Below are 23520 nucleotides of genomic sequence, written 5' to 3' on the forward strand. Positions count from 1 at the left end.
CTAAGGAGGAGAAGCCTGGTCCTCAGGATTTGCGTATGGCACGTTGATCCGGCGGAGCGAAAGCTACTCCATCTGCTGGGGAATTGCGTACCTTACGCAGAAGTGAGAGAACCACAAAGGGTGTAGCCCCCAAAAAGGAATGCTGATCAGTTTGCTAAAACAGCCAAAACAGATACAGTTGTTGTTAGTAGCTCAAAGAAGGTTTTTGAACCTTCCAGCCTCCAAAAGATCCAGTCTTTGGACTCAAAGGATCCTGAGCCATGGTTAAATGCCATGAAGGCTGAACTTGATTCCCAAAGTTCCAGGAATAAAGCTGCTTGCCAACCCTGTAGATACACCATTGGTAACAGGTTTTAAGGTAGATGATACTGAAGCATTTTCTGACACTACGCTGTACAGATGTGTTCTAGGCAAACTAAGCTTCATTGCCAGATGTTCAAGACCTGATATTGCAGTTAGCACAAATTTGCTAAGCAGACAAGCTAACAATCCTACAGTTAAGGATTGGAAAGCACTGAAACGCATAGTACGCTATCTGAAAGGTGCTATGCACTACAGACTGAGATTCACTGATCAGAAGTCTGGAGGTCTTGAGATATTTGCAGATCCAAGTTTTGGAAGTGATGCCACAGATGGCAAAAGCACTTCTGGTGTTTGTTACATGTACAACCAGTGTCTTTTTGACTGGTCGTGCAAGAAGCAGACAACAGTAAGCCTGAGTTATTGTGAAGCTGAACTCAATGCATTGTCATATTCACTTATGGATTGTGAGTGGTTATTGCAATTGTGTAAATACATGATAATTCATGTAAAGTGCCCTATACAGGTTTATCAGGACAACAAAGCATGTTTGGCTTTGCTAACTTCTGGGAGTTGTAAGCAAGGCACAAAACACTTGCAGTTAAAATTACGACGTGCAAGAGAATGTGTTCAGAATGGACTCGTAACCATGTCCTACATGCCAGGAAATGAAATTCCTGCTGATTTGTTATCCCAGGTTGTTCCCAGGGAACACAGTACCTATGTACAGAAACTGGGATTGTTTTAACACACTGCCCAGTGATATTTATAGAAAGGGGGAGGGTGTTGGGTTTCTATAGCCTCTCACTGTGCACTCACAAGACTGTGCTGATACATTCCAGCAAAAGACTGTTGGAATAACGGGAGCGGATGTGGTGCTGTATTCTGTTTCCGTTTGTTGTTTCTTCTTCTTTGGACTTCTCTCAGCGAGAGGAGACATGCTTTATTTTGTTCTGTCTATCTCTTAGCAATAAAGTAGCTTGTAGCCACAACCCTGCCTCAATCCATTGGGTTTACTCTGCAAGATTTATGGAACACGTGCCTGGTGTCAACAAAGCATGGGTCATGAGAAGATGTTGGGGAAAGGCTGCGGACATTCCTGCGTTATGCCTGGGGGATCGTTCCTCCCCCACAGTGGCCCCACAGTCTAGACATGTATTTAAAGTAATGAAGGTAACATTTACAATAGTAAGCATAATACCGGCAGGCACGCCAACCGAATTTGTTTTCATACCCCTCCAGATCTAATAATTTGTGGTTGTCTAACATAATCCATTCTTTCAACCATAGGAAGCCTGCCGCATCATGGTACAGGTTTAGGTCTTGCAAGGCCAGGCCTCCCCTATTTTTCGTATCAATCAATAATTTATATTTGATTCTTGCGGGTTTGTAATTCCAAATAAAGTTTGTAAGATCTTTCTTCCATTGTTTAAAAATATCAGTTCTCGGTCCTAAAATTTGTAACATTTGGAACATGAATAGCAAAATGTTCATTTTAATCGTCGTGATTCTTCCCAATAACAATAACTTTAATCTATTCCAAGCCTCCAAATCTTTCTTTATTTCTTTCCATTTTTTAATATAATTATCTTTAAATAAATTGTTCGTGTTGTTTGTGATCCAGATGCCTAAGTATTTTGCTTAATTCACTACCTTTAACCCCACCTAGTTTTGTAATCTGTAAACCTAGACAGCATCTTAAAAAGCAGAGACACCACCTTGCCGACAAAGGTCCGTATAGTTAAAGCTATAATATAATAAAGCTATGGTTTTCCCAGTAGTGATTTATGGAAGTGAGAGCTGGACCATAAAGAAGGCTGATTGACAAATAATTGATGCTTTTGAATTATGGTATGGAGGAGACTCTTGAGAGTCCCATGGACTGCAAGAAGATCAAACCTATCCATTCTTCAGGAAATCAGCCCTGAGTGCTCACTGGAAGGACAGATCGTGAAGCTGAGGCTTCAAGACTTTGGCCACCTCATGAGAAGAGAAGACTCCCTGGAAAAGACCCTGATGTTTGGAAAGATGGAAGGCACAAGGAGAAGGGGACGACAGAGGACGAGATGGTTGGACAGTGTTCTTGAGGCTACGAACATGAGTTTGACTAAACTGCGGGAGGCAGTGGAAGACAGGAGTGCCTGGCGTGCTATGGTCCATGGGGTCACAGAGAGTCGGGACACGACTAAACGACCAAACAACACTTTGTGGGATCAGCCCACCTGCTGTGGAGCCCCCCCTCCCTCCCTGTGTGTCTGCTGTAGGACCAGCCTTTTTATAGATGAAATTTGGGAGAGCCCGTGTGGTGTAGTGGTTAAGAGAGGTAGACTCGTAATCTGGGGAACCAGGTTTGTGTCTCCGCTCCTCCACATGCAGCTGCTGGGTGACCTTGGGCTAGTCACACTTCTTTGAAGTCTCTCAGCCCCACCCACCTCACAGGGTGTCTGTTGTGGGGGAGGAGGGGATAGGAGATTGTTAGCCGCTTTGAGACTCCTTTGGGTAGTGATAAAGCGGGATATCAAATCCAAACTCCTCCTCCTGCTCATCCCAAGGGGAAACCCCCCCCCTAGAAGCCACTGGGATAACTTTAGACTTTTAGCAGTTCCTGCCCTTGGCAGACTCTCCTTCAAATGGTCACCTGTCTTGCTTCATTTACCGTACTTTCAAATGAGGCAAGCTACCTCTCACATTCACTAGACCTGTGGCTCTTTCTGCCAAGTGGGGCCCTGGCCTCCTGCCCCACCTCCTTGCCCTGGCAGCTCCCCTGGCCCTCCTTGTTCCCCACATGATACTTTGCTGAAGGTTCTCCTTTGCTTCTGCCTTGAGATCCAGGAGAATGTTTGCTCTTTTGGTGAAAGAGGATCTGCAAAAAAAGGTGATATTTCCCCTTCTAAATAAAAATTGACAACTGTCAGGTATAATATCACACAGCAGGCTGGCCCTTGTCTCTCAGTCCCTGGGATGTCCCTGCACAAGCGTTGGCCCAGAAGGGATGCCTCTCCAAAACCCCTCTCGGGGGGGGGGGTGTCATTGACCTTCTGGAGACTCTTGCCAAGGGAAGGAAGAGCTGGGCGACTCTTTCCGAGGTCCTTCTCGGTGGTGGCGCCTGCCCTGTGGAACGCCCTCCCAACAGATGTCAAAGAGGAAAACAACTACCAGACTTTTAGAAGACATCTGAAGGCAGCCCTGTTCAGGGAGGCTTTTAATGTTTAATAGATTACTGTGTTTTATTTTTCTGTTGGAAGCCGCCCAGAGTGGCTGGGGAAACCCAGCCAGATGGGCGGGGTATAAATAATAAATCATCATTATTATAATATTATTATTTTGACTTGTATTCCTTTTTGGAAGGAGGTATTTCCGCAAGGAACACACAGAATAGGGGCAAAAGAGGGAGGTGGGAATTACCTAAAATGTCAATTGCTGCTGGGCTGGGGGGGGGGCGGACGGCTGTGCTGCGGGGGGGGGGGGGCTGGAAGCTTCTTCTTTGTGAGGAGGTTTTGCTGCGCTCCCTGTTGACCTCAGTCTCCTGGATCATGGCCAGCTTCCCTCTTTCATTTCCCTGAATGCTGAGCTGTGCTCCAGGCCTCCATGTGTCGGGAAGCAAACCCCCCCCCCCAGTGCCTTTCTGCAGCATCTCCTCTGATGCCAGAAACAAGGGGGCAGAAGGAAGGAGAGGTGGGGGAGGGAGAAGTCCTGCTTCTCTCACCAGGGAGCAGACTGCCTGGATCCTGCCCCTCCTGTCCAGGGACTCCCTTTGCCCCCCCCTCCGCTTGGTCTTTATTCCACCAAGAGGCCTCCTTCCCAGCCTCAGGCAGCAGCTGCATGTACACCCAAATTATATTGGCACTGCCTGCAAGGAGAAATGTAGCACAGCAGGGAGAAAGGCTGCAGGCCAAACCATTGCCCCAGTTTCCTGCTTACAGTGGGGAGTTTATTTTGCTTCTCCTTCCCATTGGCGAGAGCGCAGTAAAAACATGATGCTGCAGCTACAGTGGAACAGTCTCTCCCATGTTGGCATGGGAGCCGTTGTGGAATATAGATCTGAAGTTTATAGCAAGTTATGGTTTGAGGGGAAACTATATGAAAATGATGTATAGATGTTATTTGACACCCAATGGATTAGCAAAAATGTATGAATCTGAATAAAATGCCTGTTGGAAATGTTACATATTCATCCAACTGACCTGGGTTGTTGTTGTTATTATTATTATTATTATTATTATTCTCATGCCCAATTTTTCCCCTGAGCATCTTGTATTCCGAATAGATTTTGACCCACAGTTTCCTCCTCTCTCTCTCTTCCTTGCCTTCACCATTGGCTGCTCCAGGCTCCAGCCAAGGCCCGTCTCTGTGGAAGTAATTCCTGAGCATCTGGCATCAGGTGTTGCTAGTCTTTTGTGCCACAACTAGGAAAGGACCAATGTGCAGATCCAGTTATTGGATTGGAAGCTCATGTACAGATAACCTGCAACAGTGGGCGTAGCTGTGCTTGGTGTTTTTGTTGGGGGGGCAGGCCTTTTGTTGGGAGGGCAGATCCTCAGTTTGCTTTGTATTTGTATTTATTTGTATTGATTTTGGGGCAGTTTCCCAACCCTGCCCCCCTGGCTACGCCCATGTTTGCAGCCTATTTGATTGGTTCTTTTTTGAAGCAATTTTTCCTTCAGAAAAAAAATGAGGCACAGGAAATTCCCTCTGTAGGTGGGGGGATGACTGAGTACTGGGATAATATTGGCTCCTTCCTCTTTGAAGCAAAATGCAAAATACAGAGGCTGTCACAAGCTCACAGAATGCAAGCCTTGTGGTTGGTGGGGAACTTGAAGAGCCTGTCATTTCCAGTTTTGCATTTAAGCACAAAAATAGAAATTAGAGTGTTGGATTTCACATTTTACATCGCCGGCAAAACCCAGCTAGACGGGCGGAGTATAAGTAATAAATAATTATTAATTATAGTAGGTTTAGAATCAACATATATGTTTTTGGATAATAATATCACCAAGACATTAGATAAATATATATGGAACTGGAATTGTTAACTCTTATAATGATATAGTGTAATATTATCATATTATCATCATTGTCATCATTATTACTTAGTGTTGTCCAAATACCCTGATCTTTTAAAAATAAAAATCTGTTTAAAAATAATAATAGTAAACAACTGCAAGGTTGGACCCGAAAGGACATCTAGTCCCACCCCTTGCAATGCAGGAATCTTAGCTAAGGAGTCCCTGACATTTGGCCTTCCAGCCTCTGTTTGGAAAACCTCCAAGGAAAGCAACTCTGTTCCTGGTGGTTTAGAAACAGGGAAGGAGTGTTTGATGACACTGAAGATCCAGAGGACAATTTAATTTCCTTTTACTTCTTAACGCAGGAGTACTGGAAAGGAGAAAAATCAAGGGGTGGGTGTACATAACAATGAACTAACTCATGCCCAGGTTGGGAAATGGTGCATCAGCCCCACAGCAAAAGGGGTGACGTTTCCCAGCCTCAGTTGTGGCGCCTGTGAAATGGGTATATCACAGGGAGGCTGGATTCAGAGGGGCTTCAAGTCCATCCAGGTGGATGAGAAGCAGGGCTGGGAAGGGGACAGGCTGGGCTTTGCAAAGGGCTAGAGGGCCTGGTTCTTCTTCTAAGGGTGGGGTGTCATATGGGGGGGGGGGTCTCCATACCCAGGACCTGGAAGGCCAGGCCGGCCTCCACCTCCGGGGGCAACTCAGACTCCAGGGCAGATTCTTCCAGGCGTCTCCCGGGGGGGGGGGAATGGGCTCTCAAGTCCCCTCCTAATATTGAAACACACTTTCAGTCCAGCCATCTAAGAGCAGGGCACCAGGCTGCTGTCTTGATGGCCTCTGAGCCCAGAATCACAGAGAACTCTGCACATGCCCCCTGGACCATCCGGATTCTGGGAGGGAGCGGCTTGCGAAGGGTTAAATCGAGCAGAGCTGGAGTCCTAGAGAGGACAGGAAGTAGATCCTTTTAACATGGGAGTAGCTCTCCGCTTTGCTCCTTGCCTCAAAGTGAAACCAGTAATAAATGGATTTCCTCTCTCAACCCTGGATCACCCACAGTCCCCCCCTTGAGTTGCCTCATGGCTGCCACGAATTAAAGCTTTGGGCATCTTTATAAAAGAGATACAACTGTTGGCCACGCGCCTCTTTCCTTTCCTGAAGCGACTTCCTTCCGGAGGGAGAGTGGCCAGCTGGATGTGCTCAGCTTGCGAATGTTGTTGTTGTTGTTTAGTCGTTTAGTCGTGTCCGACTCTTCGTGACCCCATGGACCATAGCACCAGCTTGCGAATGCGAAGGGTTAAATCGACCAGAGCTGGAGTCCTAGAGAGGACAGGAAGTAGAGCCAGCAGGGGGCAGGTCCTCCGAGCAGAACCCCCTCCCTCCCTCCTTGCCCATTTCCCTTCCGGCATCTCTGGTCTCCTCCACGTGCTGCCTCGGTTTCCCTCCTGGGAAGGATCCGGTGAGTCTCCTCCTCTCTCTTCCCCCTTGGGGTGCAATGGGGAGAAAGAAGGGGGTCCCAGGGGCGCAGGGAGGGTGCATGGGGGGTCCAAGTCAGGGAGAGGAGAGTCATGGCGGAGGGCAAAGGAGACGCAGCAGCTAAGGGGAGAAATTGCAGGAATTTGGGCGAAAGGGGCGGAAAAGAGGAGGCTGGGAAAAGGGGAGAAAAAGGCGGGGAGGAGGGAAGCGCCATTCGGTGTAACACGGAGGGATCAAGGAGGCCAAAACAAGGCGGGGAAGGGAGGGGGCGCTGGGGGGGAGGGGGGCGCTCCTTGGCTGGCTCCGTCCTTGGCCGGAGGTCATAAAGTACCTTTTGCTGCTTCGTTCCTGTGCTTTAGGGTTAGGGTTGCCACCTTTGGCTGGGCAAAATACAGGTGTAATTGGGGGGGGGTACAAATTCCTTGACCTGGTGCATACCTGGTGCAGAAATCACTTCCAAGCAATCCATTGCCAAGACCCAATGGAAGCTCTCAGTCACTGCAACCATTCCAGCAACAATATTGAAAGGAATTCCTCCCCACCTGCTGGATTTCTGCCTGCCAGAAGGATGAATGATGTAGAAACCCAGCCAAAAAGGGGGAGGGGGAGCAAGAAATTCTGCTTCTCTTCCTCACAGATTGGCATAAATAACCCCAGGGCACCTTAACAGGAGACATTTGGGGGTCTTGGCAGGAGTGCCTATAAATTAAGGAATACAGTCAACAGGTCTCCCAGCCAGCCAGCCATGACTGACTGCATAATCCTAGAATCCTAGAGTTGGAAGAGACCACAAGGGCCATCCAGTCCAACCCCCTGCCAAGCAGGAAACACCATCAGAGCATTCCTGACAGATGGCTGTCAAGCCTCTGCTTGAAGACCTCCAAAGAAGGAGACTCCACCACACTTCTTGGCAGCAAATTCCACTGTTGAACAGCTCTTACTGTCAGGAAGTTCTTCCTAATGTTTAGGTGGAATCTTCTTTCTTGTAGCTTGAATCCATTGTTCCGTGTCCGCATCTCTGGAGCAGCAGAAAACAACCTTTCTCCCTCCTCTATATGACATCCTTTTATATATTTGAACATGGCTATCATATCACCCCTTAACCTTCTCTTCTCCAGGCTAAACATACCAAGCTCCCTAAGCCGTTCCTCATAAGGAATATTTTTTCCAAAAGGCAGGCATGGGCATAGCCAGGATTTATGTTAGGGGGCAGAATCTCAGTTAATTAAGGATTTAATTCTCCCCCTTGGACGTCCCTGGACCCAAGGAAGCCCCGCCCTGCAAAACTGATCACAAGATGCAGCTGCACACACCATTTGGATGGCAATGCCCATTAACTGAGGGAGGGGCCTCAAATATTTTATGGGGGGCACCAAGGGGACCTCGGCCCTCGAAGTTGCCTCTCTTCTGGAGTTTATTATTCAGCAGAAAGGAGCAACCAAGCATACTAAGACTCAAATCCTAGACTTTAAGAAAGCCGACTTCAGAAAACTTAGGGAAACGCTGGGTGAAATCCCATGGACAGAAATACTAAAAGGGAAGGGAGTTAAGATTTAAAAGGGATATGTACAAAAAATGGAAAAGGGGGGAAATCACCAGAGAGGAATTCAAACAAATAGCCAGCACGTGTAGAGACAAAGTCAGAAAAGCTAAAGCACAGAATGAACTCAGGCTTTCCAGAGAGGTTAAAAACAACAAAAAGGGCTTTTATGGGTATGTCCGTAGCAAAAGGAAGAACAAGGAAACAGTGGGGTCACTTAGAGGAGAAGATGGTGAAATGCAAACAGGGGACAGAGAAAGGGCAGAACTCCTCAATGCCTTCTTTGCCTCAGTCTTCTCCAAAAAAGAAAACAATGCCCGACCTGAAGAATATGGAGCAGATTATTCAGCAGGGGAAACATAGCCCAGAATAAGTAAGGAGGTAGTACAAGAATACTTGGCTAATTTAGATGTATTCAAGTCTCCAGGGCCAGCTTGGGGACCCCTGATCTAGATCAAGGGAAGTAATAGTACCACTGTATTCTGCTCTGGTCAGACCTCACCTGGAGTACTGTGTCCAGTTCTGGGAACCACAGTTCAAGACGGATACTGGCAAGCTGGAACGTGTCCAGAGGAGGGCAACCAAAATGGTCAAAGGCCTGGAAACGATGCCTTATGAGGAACGGCTTAGGGAGCTGGGTATGTTTAGCCTGGAGAAAAGAAGGTTAAGGGGTGATATGATAGCCATGTTCAAATATATTAAAGGATGTCATATAGAGGAGGGTGAAAAGTTGTTTTCTGCTGCTCCAGGGAAGCGGACACGGAGCAATGGATTCAAGTTACAAGAAAGAAGATCCCACCTAAACATTAGGAAGAACTTCCTGACAGTAAGAGCTGTTCGGCAGTGGAATTTGCTACCAAGAAGTGTGGTGGAGTCTCCTTCTCTGGAGGTCTTTAAGCGGAGGCTTGATAGGCATATGTCAGGAGTGCTTTGATGGTGTTTCTTGCTTGGCAGGGGGTTGTACTGGATGGCCCTTGTGGTCTCTTCCAACTCTATGATTCTATGATTCTAAGGTGCAAAAAGGGCTTCCGTGCTCGAGGGGAACAGGAGGAGGAATGGCAGGCACGAGGGCCACCAAGTTTTTCTGACAATGAGAATGAAAGTGGTCGAGACAGAGGAGGAGTTCCCCCTTCCCCACCTCTTTCTCTCTCCCCTCCCTCTTCAGGAGAGCTGCTGGCTTGCTCTAAGCCTGCCTCGCCAGCCGAGGGGCTTTTTATAGAGCTGCGGGCGGGCCAGAGAGACAAAAGGCGCCCTCCTGCCTCAAATGGGCTTGTTTGGGATAGCGCACCATTCTTCAGCGGGGCGTGCTTGGACGGCCCCGTTTAGCAAGGACCTGGGAGCCCCTCGCCTCCGCCCGTACCTGCCGTCCCGTTACGAGCTGCCGCTCACTCGCGGCAGCCCGTTACGGGCCACTGTGTCTGTGTGCAAGTGCCAGCAGCAGCTCGTACTGGGCGGAGTGCGCACGCGCTGGAATGCGGCCCATGTGCAGTCAGTACGTGCTGCCGCTCGCACACAGACACAGCGGCCCGTAATGGAACGGCGCGCACAGGCGGAGGCGAAGGGCACCCAGAGTGGAGCATGCCCCTATGGACTGTATCAGGAAGATCTTGGAGATCATGGAAGAAGGAGGAAATGAAATATTGTACAGATAGGCATTTTCAGAAGAGGGGGAAGAAGGTGAAAGTGTGTCCCACTAGATAAAACTCCCATCATCCCTCCCTATGGGCCATCCTCCACATGCAGCTGCTGGGTGACCTTGGGCTAGTCACACTTCTCTGAAGTCTCTCAGCCCCACTCACCTCACAGAGTGTTTGTTGTGGGGGACAAAGGGAAAGGAGAAGGTTAGCCGCTTTGAGACTCCTTAGAGTAGTGATAAAGCGGGATATCAAATCCAAACTCCTCCTCCTCCTCCTCTTCTTCTTCTTCTTCTTCTTCTTCTGGCTTTTGGCCGGTGGTACTTTTTGCCCAACCACATCTGAAGATTCCTCTAGGGCAGCATTTCTCAACCTTGGATCCCCAGATGTTCTTGGATTGCAACTTCAATAAACACTAACCACTGGCTCTGATTGCTAGGAATGATGGGAATTGTAGTCCCACATCTTGAGAAATTTCCCAGGGATTATGATTGGTATCTAGACCAATCTGTGGTCATCAACAGGTTTACCACACCTATCAGCCAATCACTCATTCCCACCACCCTTCTGAGTAATACCGTTCCCCACCCTCCCACTATATATAAGGGTCTGGTGACTTCTGTTTCAGTGTATCTGAAGAAGTGTGCACGCACACGAAGGCTCATACCTATGACAAACTTAGTTGGTCTCTAAGGTGCTACTGGAAGGAATTTTTCTATTTTATTTTTATTTTTTATCTTAGACCCTAACACTATAAATCCAATGTGCTCACACTCAGCAGGGCTGGAGGATTATTGTGCAGAGGACGAAGAACTTAGGACCCTGCTCAATAGTGAGCAGGTTCATGGACATACAGCAGCTCCCTGTCCTGTGAGAAACCACTTTTTATAAAAAGTAAACCCCACAGTTCAACCGTATTCTAAGATAATGCTGATTCATTAATGATGATTAAGCATTAGGAAAGGTTGATGATGCATGGCCATTATTTAACATTATTTCATTTGCCTTTCCTAAAAATTTGGAACATATGGAGGACAGGAGAGAATGTACGAGATGTTAAAATAAGAGAAGGTGTTAATTGATGTGTGTAATATTCCTTTGTTCTCTTCCTAGAAAAAAAGGATTTTCTCTCTCCCCCCCCCCATCAAAAAAAAACGAAGAAGGAAGTCAAAATTCTGTTGGGCCATGTCCAATGAGAATAACGAAGAAACCATTTAAAAACAAGGATTGTGAAAAGAGAGAGGATAAACAATTTGAAAGTATGGAGTGTGGGAAGAGCTTCAGTGAGAGTGGACACCTTAGAAGTCATCAACGGACTCACACAGGGGAGAAACCATTTAAATGTATGGAGTGTGGGAAGAGCTTCAGTCAGAGTGGAACACTAAGAATTCATCAAGGGAGTCACACGGGGGAGAAACCATTTCAATGCATGGAGTGTGGAAGGAGCTTCACTTGTAGTGCAACACTAAGAATACATAAACGGACTCACACGGGGGAGAAACCATATAAATGTATGGAGTGTGGAAAAAGCTTCACTGATCGTGGAACACTTAGAATGCACCATCGAATTCACACAGGGGAAAAACCAAATAAATGTATGGAGTGTGGAAAGAGCTTCAGTCAGAGTGGACATCTTAGAATTCATCAACGGACTCACACGGGGGAGAAACCATTTCAATGCATGGAGTGTGGAAAGAGCTTCAGTGAGAATGGACACCTTAGAATTCATCAACGGACTCACACGGGGGAGAAACCATTTCAATGCATGGAGTGTGGAAAGAGCTTCAGTGGGAGTGGACACCTTAGAATTCATCAACGGACTCACACGGGGGAGAAACCATTTAAATGCATGGAGTGTGGAAAGAGCTTCAGTGAGAGTGGACACCTTAGAATTCATCAACGGACTCACACGGGGGAGAAACCATTTAAATGCATGGAGTGTGGAAATAGCTTTATTGACAGTGGAACACTTCGAAAACATCAATGGACTCACATGGGGGAGAAACCATTTCAATGCATGGAGTGTGGAAAGAGCTTCAGTCAGAATGGATCCCTTAGAATTCATCAACGGACTCACACAGGGGAGAAACCATTTAAATGTGTGGAGTGTGGAAAGAGCTTCAGTCGGAAAGGACACCTTAGAAGTCATCAACGGACTCACACGGGGGAGAAACCATTTAAATGCATGGAGTGTGGGAACAGCTTCAGGGAGAGTGGACACCTTAGAATTCATCAACGGACTCACACGGGGGAGAAACCATTTAAATGCATGGAGTGTGGAAAGAGCTTTATTGACAGTGGAACACTTCAAAAACATCAACGGACTCATACGGGGGATAAACCATTTCAGTGCATAGAGTGTGGAAGGAGCTTCACTTGTAATGTAACACTAAGAATACATAAACGGACTCACACGGGGGAGAAACCATTTAAATGTATGGAATGTGGGAAGAGCTTCAGTCAGAGTGGACACCTTAGAAACCATCATCGGACTCACACGGGGGAGAAACCATTTCAATGCATGGAGTGTCGAAGGAGCTTCACTTGTAGTGCAACACTAAGAATACATAAACGGACTCACACGGGGGAGAAACCATTTAAATGTATGGAGTGTGGAAAGAGCTTCACTACAAGTGGAAACCTTAGAAACCATCAACGGACTCACACAGGAGAGAAAGCATTTAAATGCATGGAGTGTGGAAAGAGCTTCACTACAAGTGGAAACCTTAGAAAGCATAATCGAACGCACAGAGGGGAGAAACCATTTAAATGTATGGAGTGTGGAAAGATCTTCAGTCGGAGTGGACACCTTAGAAACCATCATCTGACTCACACGGGGGAGAAACCATTTCAATGCATGGAGTGTGGAAGGAGCTTCACTTGTAGTGCAACACTAAGAATTCATCAACGGACTCACACAGGGGAGAAACCATTTAAATGCATGGAGTGTGGAAAGAGCTTCACTTGTAGTGCAACACTAAGAATTCATCAACGGACTCACACAGGGGAGAAACCATTTGAATGTATGGAGTGTGGAAAGAGCTTCAGTCAGAGTGGAGACCTTAGAAAACATCAACGGACTCACACAGGAGAGAAACCATTTAAATGCATGGAGTGTGGAAAGAGCTTCACTATAAGTGGAAACCTTAGAAAGCATCATCGAACTCACACAGGGGAGAAACCATTTAAATGTATGGAGTGTGGAAAGAGCTTCAGTCGGAGTGGAGACTTTAGAAAACATCAACAAACTCATACAGGGGAGAAACCATATAAGTGCTAGGGAAGTGAACAGATAAATTTTTTGATAATTTTTATTTTATTTCAAATATCTTCATACACCATCACATCAAAAAATTAAATCTTCAAACCAAATCACATTACAAAGTATACAATCAAATTACAATCACATTACAAATTACATCAAATTACAACCCATCAGATTTACATCCCCCAAAATATATCCCTAATACCCCTTATTTCCCCCTAAAGCCTCTTTTTCCCCCTCCCACCACCCTCCTCGTGTCTCGCCCTCCCCCATGTGTGGTATCAATCCTTAAATTTTATCCGTTTCTGTTTCCTTTTTCAGTTGTGTTACTTTTTCTTTTATTATTATTATTTGTTAACTATTTCTGTTGTTATTGATTTCTCTTTACTTCTTTTCCTGTGTATTTTTTAACATATTTATTTATAGCATATCCATTCCTGAGCAGTACTTCCCCATATATTCCTTCAATCCTTCCCATTCTTTAGTTATTTCCTGGTTAGCACGACCTCTGATATTTACTGTTATTTTGGCCATCTCCACAAACTCTATAAGTTTGTTCCCCTTTCCATTTTTTTGCAATTAGCAATCTGGCCGCTGCCGTAGCATACAGGAGTATATTTTTCTTACGTATTTCTGTGTTATCTGGTATTAAACTCAACTAAAATATTTCTGGTTTTTTGTTCACAGGAATTTTTAGTATTTTCTTTGTTTTTCCATATACTTCACTCTGGAAACTCCTTGTTATTTTACATCCCCACCATATATATTGGGAAAGTACCAATCTCTTTTTTACATTTCCAGCATATATTAGATCGTTTTTTATAGATCTTAGAAAGTTTTTCACTTTATAGATCTTAGAAAGTTTTTCACAAGGTCCGAGAGACAGTGGACTAGCCCCCTGCTGAAAAAGTTTGCTGAACCCTGATCTAGTAGATCCATTGTTGTAACCATATTGTGAGGGACAGAAGCTACAGGCAAGTCCCTCCCATCTTAAGTACCAGCTCGTCTCCCAGCGCTAGTGCTAGTGGGGAGGGAGATATCTCCAGTGGAGACTCAGGAAGTGGTGACTGAGGCTCAGGCAAGGTAGCGGAGCCCATGCCCAGTGTGGGAAGGGAAGTGGGAGGCAAGGGAAGAAGGCCGATCCCGCCGACCCCGGAATTGCGCAGGAAACGACGGGGGCGGAGATTCAGTATCCCAAGACTACTTTGCTGGAAGAAAACGCGCGGACTCCTAGCTGACAACATGTACATAGCACTGTTCTGCACTGTAAATAATCAGCACCAAATAAAAGGATGAAAAGACAATGCTTGGAGGAGTCGTTACTCTAGAGTAGCCGCTACCGCGCCTGTGACAGCAACCTCTGAATCTTTTTGGCTACTTTGGAGTTGCCGCGATGAGCGCGCAAGAGACGGAACGATGGCGGCAGGAGGCGGAGAAAGCGCAGCAGGATTTGCAGAACCTGGCAGCGCAAGCCCAGCAGCAGTTGAATGCTGTCAAAGAGGAATCTCGCAGAACGCAGGAGGAGCTACAGAAACTAGTGGAGCAGGTGAGAGCGAAAGACGAAACCGAGAGGCAGCTGAGGGTCATGGTGGCAGAGCTGCAAAACAAATTGGATGCGGAGAAGGCAGCGAGAGGTGGGTGGATGCCCCAGCCACAGATGCTACAAATAAGGAGGGGGCAAGCCCTAGTGACAAAGTTTAACGGAGACCCCAAAGAGTACTTAGGATTTGAGACTGAGATTAATTATGCGCTGGAACTGCATGACGCGGAGTTTCCGGATGATGCGCACAGAGTCTCGTATATCGTGGAACATTTGACGGGAGGCGCAAGAGAATGGGTCAGGCCGTTAATCGCGTCAAAAAATCAATGCATGAAGAATGTAAAACAATTCTTAGAAGCCTTAAAAGCAATGTATGCTAGCGACAGTGAGATGCAGGCTACTAAGGAGGAGCTTCACAATTTGACGCAGGGGAAAATGACGGTCCGAGAATACTGGGCGAAGTTTACCATGCTGGTTCACAAACTGGGGTGGGATCTGCATAGTGACCCAGTGCAATCTGCTTTCTACCTGGGGTTGCACGTGGACGTGAAGGATGAACTCTCGAGGGGGGCAAAGCCACGGAACATGGATGAATTGAGTAAAGCAGCATTAGCGGTGGGGGTGAGACAAGAATCCAGGTGGAACGATAAACAGGCGACGTGCGCAGCTCGACCTTGGTTCCCACGCTCGCAGGAGAGACAGCATTATCAGCCCCCACCCCAAGCCCCGCCCAGGGCCGTCACAGATCCGGAACCCATGCAAATTGATGGAGCGCGCGCGGGGGCTTTTCAAACCCCAGCGGCGGCAAAACGCAAAGAGGGAAGGGGCGGGAACTGCTTCCTCTGCAACTCCCCTAGCCACCTCGTCAGAAGCTGCCCCCACCGCAGAGAATGGCAAGGGAGGGCGGGAACGGTCGTGCCCTCCCCAACTGAGTCCGCGCAGACGCAGGGAAACGAGACAGCCTGGCTGCAGGAGACCAGGGGCAGCAGCCAGGCGCAGTCAACGAACGACAGCCCCAACCCTCCCACCCGTGCACAACGGAGCAACGCCAGCCCCCCCCCCAGAGCAGGGGTGGTTCTAGAAGTGACTCTAACACTCCCAAATGGGTACCCCCTGAGAGTTTTAGGTCTAATTGACAGCAGAGCATCTGCCAACTTTTTTTCGAGGGAATTTGCAGAAGCACATCAGATCCAACTTCTGCAGCTGGACTTTCCCCTGCACGTCTCCACCATTGACGGCAGGGAGTTGCTGGGAGGGGCCATCACCCACCAGACCCCCCCCCCATGAGAATGATGATGGGAAGGCACTCAGAGACGCTGGCATTCAATGTCACCACCATCTCAGACCCCCCCCCAATCGTGCTGGGAATGAGCTGGCTGGCACGCCACGACCCGTCCATCAGTTGGCACCAGAGATGCCTCACGTTTGGGTCGGACTTTTGTCTGGAACATGGCATGCAGCGCCAACAAGGGGAGGGGCCACCGATAGCCACGGTGGCCACCATGCACGTCAAAGGGGGGGAGGCGATCCCCAAACCGTATTGGGACCTGCAGGAGGTCTTCAGCGAAGCAGAGTCCGACCACCTGCCCCCGCACAGGTCCTTTGACTGTCAGATCAACCTGGTGCCAGGGGCCACGCTACCCCCAACGAAGCTGTACTCCATGTCGGATCAGGAACTGGAGGATCTGCGTGCGTTCATCGACAAGAACCTCAAGAGGGGGTTCATACGAGAAAGCAAGGCAGCAGGGGGCAGCCCAGTCTTCTGGGTGGACAAAAAGGACATGTCACAGCGCTGCCTGGTGGTGGACTTCAGAAGGCTGAACAGTGTGACAGAACCAGTGGCCTTCCCAATGCCCAGAGTGGACGATCTGCTGACAGCGGCACGCAGGGGCAAGATCTTCACCAAGCTCAACCTGCGGGGGGCGTACAACTTGATAAGGATCAGAGAAGGCGATGAGTGGAAGACCACGATGTTCACGCCTCTGGGCTCTTTTGAATATTTGGTGATGCCCTTTGGATTGCAAGGGGGCTCAGCTTGCTTCCAGGCCTTCATGCAGCACGTCCTGGGGTCCCTCCTCTTCAAGAACTGCTTGGTCTTTTTAGATGACATTCTTATTTATTCAAATGACCCCGTGCAGCATGTGAAGGATGTCAGGGAGGTGTTGCAGCGCCTGAAGGAGCACCACCTATATGTGAAACTAGAGAAGTGCAGGTTTCACACCAAGGAGGTAGACTTCCTGGGCTACAAGCTGTCAGACAAGGGGCTAGCGATGGACAAGGACAAGGTGCAGGCTGTCCTGGACTGGCACAGCCCCAGGACTCGCAAGGATGCCCAACGCCTACTGGGTTTTGCCAACTTCTACAGGAAGTTCATCAAGAACTTCTCCCGCATCGCGGCTCCCATCACAGACTGCTTGAGAGGCAAGCAGAAATTCAGGTGGACACCGGAGGCGCAAGCAGCGTTCGAGGGCCTCAAGAGAGTGTTCGCCTCAGACCAGAACTTGTTCCACGTGGTGCAGGATGCACCCCTGCGCGTCGAGACGGACGCTTCTGACAGGGCTGTGGGCGCGATCCTACTGCAACTGGATGCCAACAGAGTGGAGACCCTGTGCCTTTTTCTCCAGGAAGCTGACCCAGCCCGAGCGCAACTACACGGTCTTCGACAAAGAACTTTTGGCAATACATGCTGCGTTTAAACACTGGCGCCACTTCCTGGTGGGAGCCAAGCACCCCATCCAGGTGTGCACGGACCATAAGAACCTGGAGTTCTGGAGAACGGCCAGGGTGCTCAACCAGCGGCAGATACGGGGGGCGGAGTTCTTCTCGCACTTCAACTTCTCCATCCACTACATACCGGGAGAGCAGAATGTCAGGGCGGATGCCCTCTCCCGCAAGCCAGAGTACACGGAGGAGGAGTTGCCACCAGCACCCCGGCACATTTCCCCCCCATCGGCATGGACATGTGGGGCAGCAGTAGTAAGTGAGGCAGAACTCACAGCCCTGACAGCAGGGGATGAGTTCGCCACACGCATCTTCCGAGACCTGCTAGGGGGGAGGGGGCAAGCGAAGGACTTTGAGGAACGTAGGGGGTTACTCTTTTATAAGGGAGCCCTGTACCTGCCCACCACCCAGCTCAGACGTAAGGTCCTCAAGCAGATGCACGACAACCCGACGGCCAGCCATTTTGGTAGGGACAAAACCACGCACTTAGTCATGAGACACCTTTGGTGACCGGGGGTGAGGGAATCAGGGAGGACATTCAGGACTATGTGAGAGGCTGTAAGACCTGCCAGAGGGCCAAAGTGGTCAGAGCAGCGCCGGCAGGGTTGCTGGAACCCCTGCCCACCCCCCACAAGCCGTGGGAAGTCCTCTCCATGGACTTCATCACCGACCTACCTTCCTCCAGGGGCAAGACGGCAGTGTGCCACTTCATACCCATACAAGATGTGCCACTTCATACCCTGTGCGAGGGCTGTCTCGGTGGAAGAGACGGCCAAACTGTTTGTAGACCACGTTTTTCGGTTGCACGGATTGCCCTTGAGGGTTATATCCGATAGGGGGCGCCAATTTGTTTCCAGGTTCTGGCGCAGACTCATGAACCTCCTACAGGTGGAGGTCAGCCTTTCCACGGCAAGACACCCGCAGACCAACGGACAGGCAGAGCGGGCCAACGCTATTCTTCAGCAGTACCTGAGGTGTTATGTCAGCCAGCGACAAACAGATTGGGTGGATCGCCTGCCACTGGCGGAGTTCGCCTACAACAATGCAGTGCACGTCTCCACAGGGGTGTCGCCCTTCAAGGTCAACTACGGGCGGGACCTCAGATCGTTCCCGGGGAGGGAATGGGAGGAGGAGGAGGAGGGTCCCGCAGCAGAGGATTGGGCAGAGGAACTGGAGACTCGTGCATCAGCAACTCAGAGAACACTTGGAAAGGGCCAAGGCGGTGTACAAGGAGGGGGCGGATCGCCATCGGAAACCCGGGGAGGTCATCAGGGTGGGCGACAGGGTGTGGCTGTCCTCAGAGGGGCTTCCCACCAGGGGGAGGTGCAAGAAGTTAGCGCCCAGACGTCTGGGACCCTTTAAGGTCATGCAGCAGGTCAATCCGGTAGCTTTCAGGCTGGAGTTACCGGAATCCATGAGGGTACACCCAGTGTTCCATAGGTCGTTGCTGTCGCCCTATAAGGAAAGCACCAGGTTCACAGACAGCAACCAGCCCACAGAGGGTGGGGAGGAACGGGGAGGCCCGCAGCAACTCAATGAGGCCACGAAAATTCTGGATTCCAGGTGGGGGGAGAGAGGGCTGGAGTATCTCCTGGCGTGGGAAGACACTATGCCGTCCCAAAATGAGTGGGTGCCGGCCATGGAGATACAGGAGGAATTCTTAGTGGAAGAGTTCCACGCTCTCTTCCCTCACAAGCCCTGGCACAGGGACAGGGAAGGGGAGGGGGAAGGACCCTCAGGAGGGGCATCCGAGAGCAGCTCCCCATGGAGATGGGAAGGGGGTTTTGAGGAGCCAGAAGAGGAGGTATGGTTTTACCAGGAGGCTGGAACGTCGGAGTCAGTAGAGGACTGGGGACAGATTTTCACCCCCACCAGCTCTGACGCCACGGACTTTTTGGGCTTTCCGTCCTCTCAGGGAGAAGGGGGGCATTCCCAGGATTGGGGGGGGAATTTTCACCCCTACCAGCTCAGATGCCACGGACTTTATTGGTTTCCAGTCATCCCCGGCTCTCTCTGAGCCCTCAGGAAGGGGGGGAGGGGAGCCTGGAGGGGGCTGGATGTGAGGGACAGAAGCTACAGGCAAGTCCCTCCCATCTTAAGTACCAGCTCATCTCCCAGCCTTGTGCTAGTGGGGAGGGAGATATCTCCAGTGGAGACTCAGGAAGTGGTGACCGAGGCTCAGGCAAGGTAGCGGAGCTCATGCCCAGTGTGGGAAGGGAAGTGGGAGGCAAGGGAAGAAGGCCGATCCCGCCGATCCCGGAATTGCGCAGGAAACGACGGGGGCGGAGATTCAGTATTCCTAGACTACTTTGCTGGAAGAAAACGCACGAACCTCCATTCGGAGGTTCTGACCCCTAACTGACAACATGTATATAGCACTGTTCTGCACTGTAAATAATCAGCACTAAATAAAACCATGAAAAGACAACGCTTTGAGGAGTCGTTACTCTAGAGTAGCCGCTACCGCGTCTGTGACAAATATCAACAAAGTATTTGGTAGTTTGCGCTCTTTTGAGATTCTTTGGTGTTCTTTCCTCCAATGGTGAGAAGAAATTTTCTCCCTCATTAGGTGCTACGAATAATATTTTTTTTTCTCCTTCCACCTTCACTTTCACTGCAATAATTTTTCACCTTAAATGATTTGTTTTACAGTCCAGTTTGGAATTCATATATAGTACCACCCCTCTTTTATTTGTTTTATCTGAATTCCTGTCCTAGTCCTTTTCTTGTTGTTTAGTCGTTTAGTCTTGTCCGACTCTTTGTGACCCCATGGACCAGAGCACGCCAGGCACTCCTGTCTTCCACTGCCTCCCGCAGTTTGGTCAGACTCAGGTTCGTAGCTTCGACAACACTGTCCAACCATCTCGTCCTCTGTAGTCCCCTTCTCCTTTTGCCCTCCATCTTTCCCAACATCAGGGTCTTTTCCAGGGAGTCTTCTCATGAGGTGGCCAAAGTATTGGAGCCTCAGCTTCAGGATCTGTCCTTCCACTGAGCACTCGGAGCTGATTTCCTTCAGAATGGATAGGTTTGATCTTCTTGCAGTCCATAGGACTCTCAAGAGTCTCCTCCAGCACCATAATTCAAAAGCATCAATTCTTCGGCGATCAGCCTTCTTTATGGTCCAGCTCTCACTTCCATACATCACTACTGGGAAAACCATAGCTTTAACCAGATGGGCTTTTGTCGGCAAGGTGATGTCTGCTTTTTAAGATGCTGTCTCGGTTTGTCATTGCTTTTCTCCCAAGAAGCAGGCGTCTTTTAATTTCGTGACTGCTGTCACCATCTGCAGTGATCAAGGAGCCCAGAAAAGTAAAATCTCTCACTGCCTCCATTTCTTCCCCTTCTATTTGCCAGGAGGTGATGGGACCAGTGGCCATGATCTTAGTTTTTTTGATGTTGAGCTTCAGACCATATTTTGCACTCTCATTAAAAGGTTCTTTAATTCCTCCTCACTTTCTGCCATCAAGGTTGTGTCATCAGCATATCTGAGGTTGTTGATATTTCTTCCGGCAATCTTAATTCCAGTTTGGGATTCATCCAGTCCAGCCTTTCGCATGATGAATTCTGCATAGAAGTTAAATAAGCAGGGAGACAATATACAACCTTGTCGTACTCCTTTCCCAATTTTGAACCAAATCAGTTATTCTATCATTCATATTCTAACTGTAGCTTCTTGTCCCACATAGAGATTTCTCAGGAGACAGATGAGGTGATCAAGCACTCCCATGTCTTTAAGAACTTGCCATAGTTTGCTGTGGTCGACACAGTCAAAGGCTTCTGCATAGCCAATGAAGCAGAAGTAGACGTTTTTCTGGAACTCTCTAGCTTTCTCCATAATCCAGCGCATGTTTGCTATTTAGTCTCTGGTTCCTTTGCCTCTTCGAAATCCAGCTTGTACTTCTGGGAGTTCTCGGTCCACATACTGCCTAACCCTGCCTTGTAGAATTTTATGCATAACCTTGCTAGCGTGTGAAATGAGCGCAATTGTGCGGTAGTTGGAGCATTCTTTGGCACTGCCCTTCTTTGGAATTGGGGTGTAGACTGATCTTCTCCAATCCTCTGGCCACTGCTGAGTTTTCCAAACTTGCTGGCATATTGAGTGTAGCACCTTAACAGCATCATCTTTTAAAATTTTAAATAGTTCAGCTGGAATATCATCACTTCCACTGGCCTTGTTATTAGCAGTGCTTTCTAAGACCCATTTGACTTCACTCTCCAGGATGTCTGGCTCAAGGTCAGCAACCACACTACCTGGGGTGTACGAGACCTCCATATCTTTCTGGTATAATTCCTCTGTGTATTCTTGCCACCTCTTCTTGATGTCTTCTGCTTCTGTTAGGTCCTTTCCATTTTTGTCCTTTATTATGGTAATCTTTTTTATTAAATGTTCCTTTCATATCTCCAATTTTCTTGAACAGATCTCTGGTTTCCCCCATTCTGTTGTTTTCCTCTTATTTCTTTGCATTGCTCATTTAAGAAGGTCCTCTTGTCTCTCCTTGCTGTTTTTTGGAAGTCTGCATTCAATTTCTTGTATCTTTCACTATCTCCCTCACATTTTGCTTGCCTTCTCTCTCCCGCTATTTGTAAGGCCTCATTGGACAGCCACTTTGCATTCTTGCATTTCCTTTTAATTGGGATGGTTTTTGTTGCTGCCTCCTGTATAATGTTACGAGCCTCCATCCATAGTTCTTCAGGCACTCTGTCCACCAAATCTAAATCCTTAAACCTGTTCCTCACTTCCACTGTGTATTCATAAGGGATTTGATTTAGATTGTATCTTACTGGCCCAGTGGTTTTTCCTACTTTCTTCAGTTTAAGCTGGAATTTTGCTATAAGAAGCTGGTGATCTGAGTCACAGTCAGCTCCAGGTCTTGTTTTTGCTGACTGTATAGAGCTTCTCCTTCTTTGGCTGCAGAGAATATAATCAATCTGATTTCGATGCTGCCCATTTGGTGAGATCCATGTGTAGAGTCGTCTCTTGTGTTGTTGGAAAAGAGTGTTTGTGATGACCAGCTTGTTCTCTTGACAGAACTCTATTAGCCTTTGCCCTGCTTCATTTTGAACTCCAAGGCCAAACTTGCCAGTTGTTCCTTTTATCTCTTGATTCCCTACTTTAGCATTCCAATCCCCTGTGATGAGAAGAACATCCTTCTTTGGTGTCATTTCTAGAAGGTGTTGTAATTCTTCATAGAATTGGTCAATTTCACTTTCTTCAGCACCTTTCTTCAGTTGGTGCATAAACTTGGATTACTGTGATGTTAAAAGGTCTTCCTTGGATTCGTATCGAGATCATTCTGTCATTTTTGAGATTGCATCCCATTACAGCTTTTGCCACTCTTTTGTTGACTATGAGGGCCACTCCATTTCTTCTACGGGATTCTTGGCCACAGTAGTAGATATGATAGTCATCCGAACTGAATTCGCCCATTCCCTTCCATTTTAGTTCACTGATGCCCAGGATGTCAATATTTATTCTTGCCATCTCATTTTTTACCACATCCAGCTTACCTCCACCCATGGTTCTTACATTCCAGGTTCCTATGCAATATTTTTCTTTACAGCATCGGACTTTCCTTTCGCTTCCAGGCATATCTGCAACTGAGCGACCTTTCGGCTTTGGCCCAGCCGCTTCATCAGCTCTGAATCTACTTGTACTTGTCCTCCGCTCTTCCTCAGTAGCATGTTGGACGCCTTCCGAGCTGAGGGGCTCATCTTCCAGCGTCATAACTTTTATATGCCTGTTGTCTTTGTCCATGGAGTTTTCTTGGCAGGGATACTGGAGTGGCTTGCCAGTTCTTTCTCCAGGTGGATCACGTTTAGTCAAAATTCTCCACTATGACCTGTCCATCTTGGGTGGCCCTGCATGGCATAGCTCATAGCTTCTCTGAGTTATTCAAGCCCCTTTGCCACGACAAGGCATTGATCCATGAAGGGGGTGAGTTTTGGTAATGATTACATTACCAGGGGTCATCTAGTCCAGCCCCTTGAGATGGTGGAATCACAGCTAAAGGATCCCAGATAGACAGGCAAGCTGT

The 23520-nt window shown here is 48.3% G+C and overlaps 1 protein-coding gene across 2 annotated transcripts in view; it reads left to right on the top strand.

Annotated features, from left to right (window-relative positions):
* LOC118081223 (oocyte zinc finger protein XlCOF6-like) overlaps nucleotides 1–13263 on the top strand; it is a 33353-nt gene extending 20090 nt beyond the window's left edge. Inside the window, exons 3-4 of one of the 2 annotated variants that reach the window (XM_060271130.1) lie at nucleotides 924–928; nucleotides 11248–13263. In XM_060271130.1, the coding sequence (XP_060127113.1) occupies nucleotides 924–928; nucleotides 11248–13239 (1997 nt within the window). In that variant the 3' untranslated portion in view covers nucleotides 13240–13263. Of the gene's footprint in view, nucleotides 1–923; nucleotides 929–6295; nucleotides 6769–11072 lie in introns of those variants that run through there. The other variant, XM_035107576.2, reaches the window with a different exon arrangement.
* The last annotated feature ends 10257 nt before the right edge of the window (nucleotides 13264–23520 follow it).

This window comes from Zootoca vivipara, chromosome 2, assembly GCF_963506605.1.
Source record: "Zootoca vivipara chromosome 2, rZooViv1.1, whole genome shotgun sequence".
Classification (NCBI taxonomy): Eukaryota; Metazoa; Chordata; class Lepidosauria; order Squamata; family Lacertidae; genus Zootoca; species Zootoca vivipara.